Source organism: Salmo trutta, chromosome 30, assembly GCF_901001165.1.
Source record: "Salmo trutta chromosome 30, fSalTru1.1, whole genome shotgun sequence".
NCBI classification, from domain to species: domain Eukaryota; kingdom Metazoa; phylum Chordata; class Actinopteri; order Salmoniformes; family Salmonidae; genus Salmo; species Salmo trutta.
In genome coordinates, this window is record NC_042986.1 from 484,043 (window position 1) to 496,976 (window position 12,934).

Here is a 12,934-nt window from a genome sequence, read left to right on the forward strand (position 1 = left end):
CAATGGACATGGCACACACACACACGCACACGCACACACACATGCACACACACACGCACACACACACGCACACACACAAGCCCATAAAGAGAGCAGCCTGTGGCCATGGCAACATGTGCTCTGTTGTCGTTAGATAAGGGGAAACAGGGCCTCTTCCTGGTTCTGACTGCTTGATCCCAACTACACAGACAGAGCTGCTGCAGCAGTGCTAGTTAACATCCACCACTAGTGCCTCACATCCACCTTTTGTTTTCACCCTCTCTACCACATAATTCATCTGCAGATGCAAATATGTCTTCAGCTATACATAGTACACAGATCTATATTACAGATATGATCATCTCTACAGCTAGCAGTCCACACGAGTTAGACGGGTGAGTGTCAAACTCTGTGGCATTACACCTGAATGATTCCCACTACAATTGTTTATGAAATACTCCCTGTTTGCCAGACTCATTAGCTTACCTTAGGGCCAAACTTCTCCCATTAAGCAAGGTATGCCTAATGCTACAAAACACTTGAAGACAACAAGATTCAACTCTATAACAATAAATACAGAGAGTCAGAGAGAATATGTTCCATTGGTATTGTTATTTGGTCGAGGAATCAATGTAGTCCTAATTCATAGTAGAGTGCTATTATTATTATATATATATATATATATATATATATATATATATATATATATATATATATATATATTCATATTCTAATATGAAGAGCAAAAGAAGGATGGATTCAACTTTTGACAATCTATGGAGGCATGTTTTCACTGCAAATATGTATGGGTGGTAAAAAAGAAAATGGCAGCCACCTGAGATGATTTTCATCCCTCCACTTTCTGTTGCAGTCAAACCACTAGAACACAGCCGAGTTTGAACAACAGAGAGATTGAAAGAGAGATTGAAGAGAAAGGCACTGTGGAATGGGGTTAGGTGGGGTGGTGCTTAATAAGGTCTTGTTTTCACTGCGAGAGCGTACAATAGAATAAGAATCTTGACGTCGATGCGATGCCCAATCTCCCAATCAAGCAATGCTCACAGGTCAATAGTTGAAAGATAGATTGAATCAGTTTTTAGCAGGGTCATCATGCACCCCAAAAATCAGATATGGCACAAAGTACGTGAGGATGACTGGGGGGTGGTCCGAAGTGGGGCTAGCCCCCCCATCCAGAGAATGTAGCATTTTTCAAACACCAGAAACAGCTTTTTACTGCAATCTAGAGTCATAATCACTATGATTAATTTGGTGTAAAAAAATATGTATATTTTTCTCCATATCTAAGCATACTTCTTGAGCTGTCCTCCTGACTTGTGGTTCTTTTTTAAAATAAAATATATATGCTTCTCTGCATCTCTGCTAAAATCTGGGTAAATTGAAAGGAATATGATTTTTACTCAGTGCATTTAATTATTGCTTGCTTTTCTACAGTCTACCAAACTTGCCAGCAGGCATGCCAGCTTAGATAGTTAGACAAGCTACCTACCATAATTTGATTGATAGCCTGAAATGGCTTATTGGTACATGTAGCTAGTTATGAGGATGGGAGATTGGGAACCTACAGTGCATTCAGAAAGTATTCAGACCCCTTGAGTTTTTCCACATTTTGTTTTGTTACAGCATTATTCTAAAATGGAATAAATATTTTTTTCCCTCATCAATCTACACACAATATCCCATAACGACAAAGCACATTTATCGAAAAAAAAGTATTCAGACTTTTTACTCAGTACTTTGTTGAAGCAACTTTGGCAGCAATTACAGCCTCAAGTTTTCTTGGGTATGGCGCTAAAAGCTTGGCACAACTGTATTTGGGGAGTTTCTCCCATTCTTCTCTGCAGATCCTCTCAAGCTCTGTCAGTTTTCAAGACTGGGCTCTGGCTGGGCCACTCAAAGATATTCAGAGACTTGTCCCAAAGCCACTCCTGCGTTGTCTTGGGTGTGTGCTTAGGGTCGTTGTCCTGTTGTAAGGTGAATCTTCACCCCAGTCTGAGGTCCTGATCGCTCTGGAGTAGGTTTTCATCAAGGATCTCTCTGTACTTTGCTCCATTCATCTTTCCCTCAATCCTGACTAGTCTCCCAGTAAAACATCCCCACAGCATGATGCTGCCACCACCATGCTTCACAGTAGGGATGGTGCCAGGTTTCCTCCAGACGTGACGCTTGGCTTTCAGGCCAAAGAGTTGAATCTTGGTTTCATCAGACCAGAGAATCTTGTTTCTCATGGTGTGAGAGTCTTCAGGTGCCTTTTGGCAAACTCCAAGTGGGCTGTCATGTGCCTTTTACTGAGGAGAGGCTTCCGTCTGCCCACTCTACCATTAAGGCCTGATTGGTGGAGTCCTGCAGAGATGGTTGTCCTTCTGGAAGATTCTTCCATCTCCACAGAAGAACTCTGGAGCTCTGTCAGAGTGACCATCGGGTTCTTGGTCACCTCCCTGACCAAGGCCCTTCTCCCCCGATTGCTCAGTTTGGCCGAGCGGCCAGCTCTAGGAAGAGTCTTCGTGGTTCCAAACGTCTTCCATTTAAGAATGATGGAGGCCACTGTGTTCTTGGGCTCCTTCAATGCTGCAGAAATTCTTTGGTACCCTTCCCCAGATCTGTGCCTCGACCCAAACCTGTCTCGTAGCTCTACAGACAATTCCTTCGACCTCATGGCTTGGGTTTTGCTCTGACATGCACAGTCAACTGTGGGACCTTATATAGACAGGCGTGCGCCTTTCCAAATCATATCCAATCAATTGAATTTACCACAGCGGGACTCCAATCAAGTTGTAGAAACATCTCAAGGATGATCAATGGAAACAGGATGCACCTGAGCTCAATTTCGAGTCTCGTAGCAAAGGGGCTGAATACTTATGTAAATAAGGTATTTCTGTTTTTTATAACATTTATAAATGCATGTTTTTGCTTTGTCATTATGGGGTATCATGTGTAGATTGATGAGTAAATCAATTTTAGAATAAGGCTGTAATGTCATTTATTTGTGAAAAAGTTAAGGGGTCTGAATACTTTCCGAATGCACTGTATCTGGGCAAGCATGTATTTATTTTTAGCAGGACTAATCTGAGAGGGCACGTGCTCCTGTTCCCCCTATAGGCATGACGCCTTTTTAGACACTCACCCATTTCGCCGGAATTTAATTTGGCCACAATGACCAATCTCAACCTTAACTTTCAACTCACTTGCAATGTAAAAATAATAATTTCACAATTCTTACAGATAGAGTTTGGAGTTAACTCAACATGGCCTTTATTTTAGAACCAATGCCAAGACGATAGTAGAGCAACATACAGTATGCTCAAACACAGTACTAGAAAAGATTGAAGCATAAAGAAGAATCTAATTTAAAACTACTGCCATAGTATAACAAAAAGTGTCATTGACCTGGTCTTTTGTATAACATGGTCTAGTCAGCCCACAATAGGGGATAGGAAATGTAAAATAGCTTCATAATAAATACTGTTTATACGCAGTGAGTCTTGGCCTATATGTTTATGTTTGCAAGTATCTCATGTGTGTGAGGGTGCATGCATCTGTGTGTGTGCCTCTTCATGAACTTGAGTATCTGTTGGTTTGACAGTGTGACGAGGATATGTGTGTACATCAGAGAAAGTGTGTGAGCATGCGAGTAAAAGAGCCCACATGTGTGTGTGCATGGGTACATGTATATAAAACTTGCTCACACCCCTGGAAAACGTGTACCACCCACACCGTCTTCCCCCATCCTCTCGCTGTGGCCTCTGACAGCCCACCTATTAACCCGTGTCTGAGGAAACACTTCCTTAGAAATGAACAGCATCGGATCAAATTAATGAGCAAAATACAATTAGCCAGCCACTTTAGAGGGAATATTAGGTGAAACTGTAAGCTCATTAGATTTGGTTACAAAGCTAAGATTTCAAGTGGGCTTCTTTTTTTGCCTCTCCCTAAATAGCAGGAAACAGCAGATTGTGCAGTCAACTTTCCTGCCAGTTCTTGACATTTGCAACACCACTTATCGGAATACAACAGCCACTACTCTTAAACCTTTGGATGCCGTCTACCATAGAGCCCTTCGCTTTATCACTGGTGACAGTTTAAATACACATCACTGCATCCTGTATCAAAAGGTTAGTCCTGTTGGTAACTTCATTACTCCCTCTTTGTTTACAAAGCTCTTCTGCACAAGCTTCCAACATACCTCACTTTGTTGTTGAAGTATAAAGACATGAGTCAATAAACACGTTCGCAGGGTTGTTTAACTCTTGAGCTTCCTCAGGACTTCCCCGAATTGGGTAGATATGCTTTAAGTTTTGATGTGCCCCACCGCTGGAACAATCTGTACAACTCGTTGAAATTGGATGTTCTGGTGCCGTTTAGGCAGTTTAGGGTGTTGACTGAAGACCTGGTAGCTGAGATATGTTGATGTTTTCCTAGATTTTTTATTTTTTGTATTTTTGTATTTTTGTGTATTTTAACTGTTGCTTGTATTCTAAAAATGTTTAAAGTGTAAAATGCAGGGCTCCCTTGTAAAAGTGACTGTGGTCTAAATGGGACTTCTTGTTGAAATAAAGGTAAAATTAAATTAAATATATTGTAGTGTAGGCTAACCTGTGCACTGGCAGAAACCTAAACATGAGCATACATAGGGTAACAAGTGGAAAGGTAGACAAGAACTGAACACAGACACAGAGACACACGCGTACACACTTGCGCATGCACAGACACACGTGTACCCGCACACACACACACAAACACACACACAAACAAACAAAAGTTACACTACACGACCAAAGGTATGTGGACACTTGCACGTCAAACATCTCATTCCAAAATCATGGGAATTAATATGGAGTTGGTCCCCCCTTTGCTGTGATAACAGACTCCACTCTTCTGAAAAGTCTTTCCACTAAATGTTGGAACATTTCTGTGGGGATATGCTTCCATTCAGCCACAAGAGCATTAGTGAGGTCGGGCACTGATGTTGGACGATAAGGCCTGGCTCGCAGTCTGCGTTCCAATTCATCCCAAAGGTGTTCGATGGGGTGAGGTCAGGGCTCTGATCAGGCCAATCAAGTTCTTCCACAATGATTTCGACAAACCATTTCTGTATGGACCTCGCTTTGTGCACAGGGGCATTGTCATGCTGAAACTGTAAAGGGCCTTCCCCAAACTTTTGCCACAAAGTTGGAAGCACAGAATCGTATAGAATGTCATTGTATACTGTAGCATTAAGGTTTCCCTTCACTAGTACTAAGGGGCCTAGCCTGAACCATGAAAAACAGCCCCAGACCATTTTTCCTCCTCCACCAAACTTTACAGTTGGAACTATGCATTGGAGCAGGTAGTGTTCTCCAGGCATCCTCCAAACTCAGATTCATCCGTCAGACTGCCAGATAGTGAAGCGTGATTCATCACTCCAGAGAACGCATTTCCACTGCTTCAGAGCCCAAGGGCGGTGAGCTTTACACAACTCCAGCCGATGCTTGGCATTGTGCTTTGTGATCTTAGGGTGGAAACCCATATCATATCCAGATTAACAGTTCTTGTGCTGACGTTGCTTCCAGAGGCAGTTTGGAACTCGGTAGTGAGTGTTGAAACCGAGGACAGATGATTTTTACGCACTACGCTCTTCAGCACACAGCAGTCCCGTTCTGTGAGCTTATGTGGCCTACCACTTCGCGGTTGAGCCGCTGTTGGTCCCAGACATTTCCACTTCACAATAACAGCACTTACAGTTGACCGGGGCACCTCTAGCAGTGCAGAAATGTGACGAACTGACTTGTTGGAAAGGTGGCATCCTATGATGGTGCCACGTTGAAAGTCACAGAGCTCTTCAGTAAGGCCATTCTACTGCCAATGTCTGTCTATGGAGATTTCATGGCTGTGGGCTCGATTTTATAAACCTGTCAGCAATGGGTGTGAAATAGCCGAATCCACTAATTTGAAGGGGTGTCCACATACTTTTGTATATATAGTTTATATCTACCTCACCCATCCACCCACAAACTACACCAAAGAGTATACTGTACTGTAGACACACACAAAGCCACACACGCATTAAAATATAATGGCAAGGTGCAGCCGTGGAGCAGGGAGGGGAAGGAGTTTGTGTATGTGTGTGTGTGTGTGTGTGTGTGTCTGTATGTGCGTGCGTGTGTGCATGAGTGTGTGTGTGTGCGCGTGCGTCTGCACGTGTGTGTGGGTGTGTATGTGGGGTTTCTCTGGCGGGGGAGAGGATGCAGAGCAGAACCCACTTTTAACTGAATCTGGTAAACAGCGATGGGGAGATAAAGGGCAGAGTGAATGTCACATTACCCCAGCCCTTTGCCTCTGCTCACCGCAACATAAGATAACGGCAGTGGAAGAAAAAAAAGTCTGGTTTCCTCTAGCATATAATTGGTTATCTTAATGCAATCTACTGCTCTCTTGCCTCCCTGCACCATATGAATGTATGAAAGAGAAAAGGAAAATAAAAAATGTTTAAAAAAAGTGCGGCTGAAGTTTTGACTGTTCTGGCAGTGACAAAAATAAATCATTACAAGCAAAGGAAACGTATCAGTCTATTTACATCTCTGCCTCTTTTTTTCCCCCTGCATGGTTCCGTGTCAAAATGTAGACTGTTGTGTTACTGCCTTGTGTGACCTATTGAAGAGTGCAGTGTTGTTGATGTGTTTATGTGGGATTGGACGTTTGGAGAGACAGACTACCATGGAGAAAACACAAGGGATGGTTTCATTAACTACTAGACTATAGTCGCGCCTATTTAGAGACTCGTCGATGAGTGTGTGTCTGTCTGTGTCTGTGTGTGTGTGTGTGTGTGTGTGTGTGTGTGTGTGTGTGTGTGTGTGTGTGTGTGTGTGTGTGTGTGTGTGTGTGTGTGTGTGTGTGTGTGTGTGTGTGTGTGTGTGTGTGTGTGTGTGTGTGTGTGTACCTTCCCTTCATACAAGTGCCTCTGGGTTTTCTTGTTGGCATGTCGGAGGACCACTAATGCGCTAATTCTCAACTCTAGAGAGTGTTAATTCGTGGCTCACAACCTTCAAGGGGCTCAGCACCGACCCATGGGGAACACCCTCTGGGGCTTTAGTATAGAGGAAGGTTATGGGGGCCTTAGCCATATCTCACCCCAGCAGTGGGCAGTCTTTTCCCAGCTGGGTTGGAGCCTGGGGGTGGGGTACCGTGGAGGAGCCGAATTCCTCGTTCACCCACACCGTACCGGGCCTGTGGTGAGAGAGACAGGAGGGAGAGAGAAAGAAAGAGTGAGAGAGACAGGAGAGAGAGAAGAGCAGGAGGGGAGAAAAGAAGAGGGAGGCCCTTTAGGAGTTACAAGCAGGGCATTTTTAAAAGGAACATATCAATCCGCGTAATATACCTCCCCTCTCCACCCTTCCCTTCACATGCGTGCAGGGGGAGGGGTAATGACATGGGTCTCAAACAGTGGTTCCATACAGTGCAATGCTGCACGAGGAAGAATGGAGCTTAATGAGCTGACATTACCGGCCACTCCCCATGCCCCTCAACCCCCAAGAGAGAGTGGGGCTGAACACTGGCACAGAGCCAAGGCTCTGGAGACTAGTGGAGAACCATAGAGCTCTCAAGCCTCATAGTAGTGGCTGGCTGGCCTAAACTAGAGCAATCTATACGGCACTGGAGGCTGCTGAGGGGAGAACGGCTCATAATAATGGCCGGAACGGAGCAAATGGAATGGCATCAAACACCTGGAAACCATGTGTTTGATGTATTTGATACAATTCCACCTATTCCGCTCCAGTCATTAACACAAGCCCATTCTCCCCAATTAAGGTGTCACCAACCTCCTGTGCTATTCGGGCTAGGATGAATGGCAGGAAAGAGAGGTCACTGTGAATTGTAACCATTGAGGATTCGTAATCAAATGTATACACACACACACAAAAACACACACATGAGAACACACACTACACACTCACAGATGCAAACATAAAGTATTCAGACCCCTTGATTTTTTCAACATTTTGTTACATTACAGCCTTATTCTAAAATGGATTAAATAAATAAAAATCCTCAGTAATCTACAATACCCCATAATGACAAAGCAAAAACATTTTGCAAATGAATTAAAAATGAAAAACAGAAATACCTTATTTACATAATTATTCAGATCCTTTAATATGAGACTCGAAATTGAGCTCAGGTGCATCCTGTTTCCATTGATCATTCTTGATATGTTTCTACAACCTGATTGGAGTCCACCTGTGATAAATTCAATAGATTGGACATGATTTGGAAAGGCACACACCTGTCCATATAAGGTCCCACTATATAAGAACCCGATGGTAACTCTGACTAAGCTCCAGAGCTCCTCTATGGAGATGGGAGAACCTTCCAGAAGGACAACCATCTCTGTAGCACTCCACTGATCAGGCATTTATGGTGGAGTGGCCAGACGGAAGACACTCCTCAGCAAAAGGCACGACAGCCCGCTTGGAGTTTGCCAAAAGGCACCTAAAGACTCTCAGATCATGAGAAACAAGATTCTCTGGTCTGATGAAACCATGATTCAACTCTTTGGCCTGAAAGCCAAGCGTCACGTCTGGAGGAAACCTGGTACCATCCCTACAGTGAAGCATGGTGGTGGTAGCATCATGCTGTGGGGATGTTTTTCAGTGGCAGGGACTGGGGGACTAGTCAGGCTTGAGGGAAAGATGAACGGAGCAAAGTACAGAGTGATCCTTGATGAAAACCTGCTCCAGAGCGCTCAGGACCTCAGACTGGAGTGAAGGTTCACCTTCCAACATTACAACAACCTTAAAACGTATTGGGGCTAGGGGGCAGTATTTGCACGGCCGGATAAAAAATGTACCCAATATAAACTGGTTACTACTCTTGCCCAGGAACGAGAATATGCAGAGAATTAGTAGATTTGGATAGAAAACTCTAAAGTTTCTAAAACTGTTTTAATGATGTCTGTGAGTATAACAGAACTCATATGGCAGGCCAAAACCTGAGAAGATTCCATACAGGAAGTGCTCTGTCTGACAATTTGTTATCCTTCTGTTGCATCTCTATCAAAAATACAGCATCTCTGCTGTAACGTGACATTTTCTAAGGCTTCTATTGGCTCTCAGAAGGCGCCAGAAAGTGGATTTGATGTCTGCAGTCTCTGGGCGAAGTACAGCAGCTCTGTTTGTTACTGGTCAGGCTGGGGACAGTTACACTGGAGATGCGCGTTCATGTGAATTCTCCATGTTTTTCTTTCAGCCTTTGAATGAATACAACGTCGCCCGGTTGGAATATTAGCGCTATTTTACGAGACAAATCGCATAAAAATTGATTTTAAACAGCGTTTGACATGCTTCGAAGTACGGTAACGGAATATTTTGAATTTTTTTGTCATGAAATGCGCTCGCGCATCACCCTTCGGATTGTGACCTGAACGCACGAACAAAACGGAGCTATTTCAATATAACTATGGATTATTTCGAACCAAAACAACATTTGTTGTTGAAGTAGAAGTCCTGGGAGTGTATTCTGACGAAGAACAGCAAAGGTAATCCAATTTTTCTTATAGTAAATCTGAGTTTGGTGAGGGCCAAACTTGGTGGGTGTCAAATTAGCTAGCCGTGATGGCTGGGCTATGTACTCAGAATATTGCAAAATGTGCTTTCGCCGAAAAGCTATTTTAAAATCTGACACCGCGATTGCATAAAGGAGTTCTGTATCTATAATTCTTAAAATAATTGTTATGTTTTTTGTGAACGTTAATCGTGAGTAATTTAGTAAATTCACCGGAAGTTTGCGGTGGGTATGCTAGTTCGGAACATCACATGCTAATGTAAAAAGCTGGTTTTTGATATAAATATGAACTTGATTGAACAAAACATGCATGTATTGTATAACATAATGTCCTAGGAGTGTCATCTGATGAAGATCATCAAAGGTTAGTGCTGCATTTAGCTGTGGTTTTGGTTTTTGTGACATATATGCTTGCTTTGAAAATGGCGGTGTGATTATTTTTGGCAGGGTACTCTCCTGACATAATCTAATGTTTTGCTTTCGCTGTAAAGCCTTTTTGAAATCGGACAATGTGGTTAGATTAACGAGAGTCTTGTCTTTAAAATGGTGTAAAATAGTCATATTTTTGAGAAATTGAAGTTATAGCATTTATGAGGTATTTGTATTTCGCGCCACACGATTCCACTGGTTGTTGACTAGGTGGGACGCTTGCCCAGGGAGGTTAAGCACACAGCCAAGACAACGCAGGAGTGGCTTCGGGACATGTCCTTGAGTGGCCCAACCAGAGCCCGGACTTGAACTCGATCGAACATCTCTGGAGAGACCTAAAAATAGCTTCGCATCAACACTCCCCATCCAACCTGACAGAGCTTGAGAGGACCTGAAGAGAAGAATGAGACAAACTCCCCAAATACAGGTGTGCCATGCTTGTAGCATCATACCCGAAAGAGTTGAGGCTGTAATTGCTGCCAAAGGTGCTTCAACAACGTACTGAGTAAAGTGTAAAAAAAATGTTATTGTTAATAAGTGAGCAAAAATGACTAAAAACCTATTTTTGCTTTGTCATTATGGGGTATTGTTTGTAGATTGATGAGGGAAAAAAACGATTTAATCAATTTTAGAATAAGGCTATAACCTAACAAAATGTCAAGGGATCTGAATACTTTCCGAAGGCACTGTACAAGAACCACATTCACACATGCACACGTTTCAGAATGTATGCACGCCTCTGAGCACCACACTTAAAAACATCTACCAAGCCACACTGCCTTGCTGTACAGCAGTTAGGAACACAGCACGTGCAGCCGAGGTACACACACACCGAAACCAGGGCCTCAAAGCGTTGTGGTGTGGCTGTGGCCTATCACCTTGAAGGACATGACGAAATAACCAATCAGGCCATTGACAGCTCCCCTATTTCTCGTTTGTCACATGGTTTGTGGGTGAATAAAAAGTTAAATAAAGCCTAAGCAGCCTTTTATTTTGCATCACCGGAAGCCAGTATGAAGATGCCTCCCACACATGGGTAGCGGAGAGTAGGGTAAGTTGAGCAAAAGGTGTAAGTTGATCAAGCCTTGTTTCTAGGAAACCATACACAAAATATATAATTTGACCAAATATTTAGGAAGAGGTCATCATTTCATGGAGTCTGTGAAGGAATAAACCACATAGAAAAAGTGGTAAGCAAGTCAGCTCCAAAAAACGTAGTCGAATTTACCAGGGGTCCTTGGAATGCCATCAGGGGTACGCCAAATAAAAATGTGATTCACATTTTCAAACAGGCCACTTAGATTTTCCAATGGGCTATACATTTGGGTGATATTTTTTTGCACCTGAGTAGCCTCGTTTCACTGCCAAAAATAAAATTAAAACATCTAGTGTTCAGCGAAACAACAACACAGTGTCAAATGCAGGTAGCCTAGCCAAATAATGAACATCCAATCACGTTACCCGTTACTCTCTCGTGGAAATTCCACTAACGGTCCATATGTAGCCAAACGTAGCTGCTGCTCATTCTGTTTGCTCGAAAATTGATAAATGGTTAAGAAAATGTAAGGCCCGCATCCATAAAGACACATACCAGCTCCACTGGTAGTACCAGTGGTACTACACCTGCACCTGTCGACGACACAAGTTGCTCTGCTTCCACGAGCACATCCAATGCTAGCATCAGTAATTCTACATTTGTTGCTAGCCCAGCTAGCATGGACACTGACAGTTGTGAATCTGACGCAGCCGAAGAGCTACTGCCCCATTACCTGGGAAAGCACCGAACAACAGACAGGGACGTTGGTCAATCGAAGAGGTGCAAATGTGATGAGAACTACATTGATTTGGGGTTCAATTATATTGGGAGTAGTGCCTTTCCTCAGCCACAGTGTGTTATACGTGCAAAAGTACGATCTCACAACTCGATAAAGTTAGGCAGACATTTAGAAACGAAACATGCTAATTTGAAAAATAAGCCACCGGAGTTTTTGGATCGAGAATTAAGACGACTTTCGAGTAGTAAGACATGTATAAAAGCAACAGATACCATTAATAAGAAGGGGCTAGAAGCATCTTATATGGTGAGCTACCAAGTGGTTAGGACAGGCAAGCCCCATACTATTGTGGAGGACTTAATTCTTCCTGCTGCCGCGGATATGGCTGGGACAACGCTGGGGGGAAAAGGCCAAAAAAACTATACAGACAATGACTTCATCAAACAACACTGTTTCACGACGCATCAGTGACATGGCAGGAGATGTTTTGAATCAATTACTGCTTCGCATACAAGCCAGTGAATTCTATGTGTTACAGCTGGATAAGTCAACAGATATGGCGGGACTGGCACAGCTCCTGGAAAATGTCCGTTACGTTTATGGGGGGGTCAATTATGGAAGACATCCTCTTCTGAAAACCATTGGAAACCAGGACAACAGGAGATGATATCAAATGGACTTTGGTGGTCAAGATGTTTTGGTATCTGTACTGATGGCGCAAAAGCCATCAAACTCTCGTGTATTTTCTGCATTATGCAATGATATGGGCAGTGACCATGTAACGCTTTTACAACATACAGAAGTGTGCTGGTTTTCAAGGGGCAAAGTATTGAGACGTTTTTTTTTAATTGAGTGAGGAGCTTAAAGTTTTCTTTACTGACCATCATTTTCACTTGTCTGACCACTTGCATGATGACGAGTTTCTCAAACGACTGGCCTATCTGGGTGATGTTTTTTCTCGCCTGAAAGATCTGAATCTAGGATTACAGGGACTCTCCGCAACTATATTCAATCTGCTGGACAAAATTGAGCCTATGATTAAGAAGTTGGAGATCTTCTCTGTCTGCATTTCCATCATTGTATGATTTTTTTGTGTGCAAATGAACTCAAGCTTACGGACAATGTCAAATGTGATATAGCAAATCACCTGAGTGAGCTGGGTGCGCAATTACGCAGGTACACACACAACTGGATTC

General features: G+C 43.1%; 1 protein-coding gene across 1 annotated transcript in view; it reads right to left on the minus strand.

Annotated features, from left to right (window-relative positions):
- The window catches only part of LOC115168925 (TOX high mobility group box family member 2), a 129,939-nt gene that overhangs the window by 68,341 nt on the left and 48,664 nt on the right, over positions 1-12,934 (minus strand). The window contains exon 2 of the mRNA XM_029724448.1: positions 7,105-7,200. Within this exon, the coding sequence (XP_029580308.1) occupies positions 7,105-7,200 (96 nt within the window). The remainder of the gene's footprint in view (positions 1-7,104; positions 7,201-12,934) is intronic.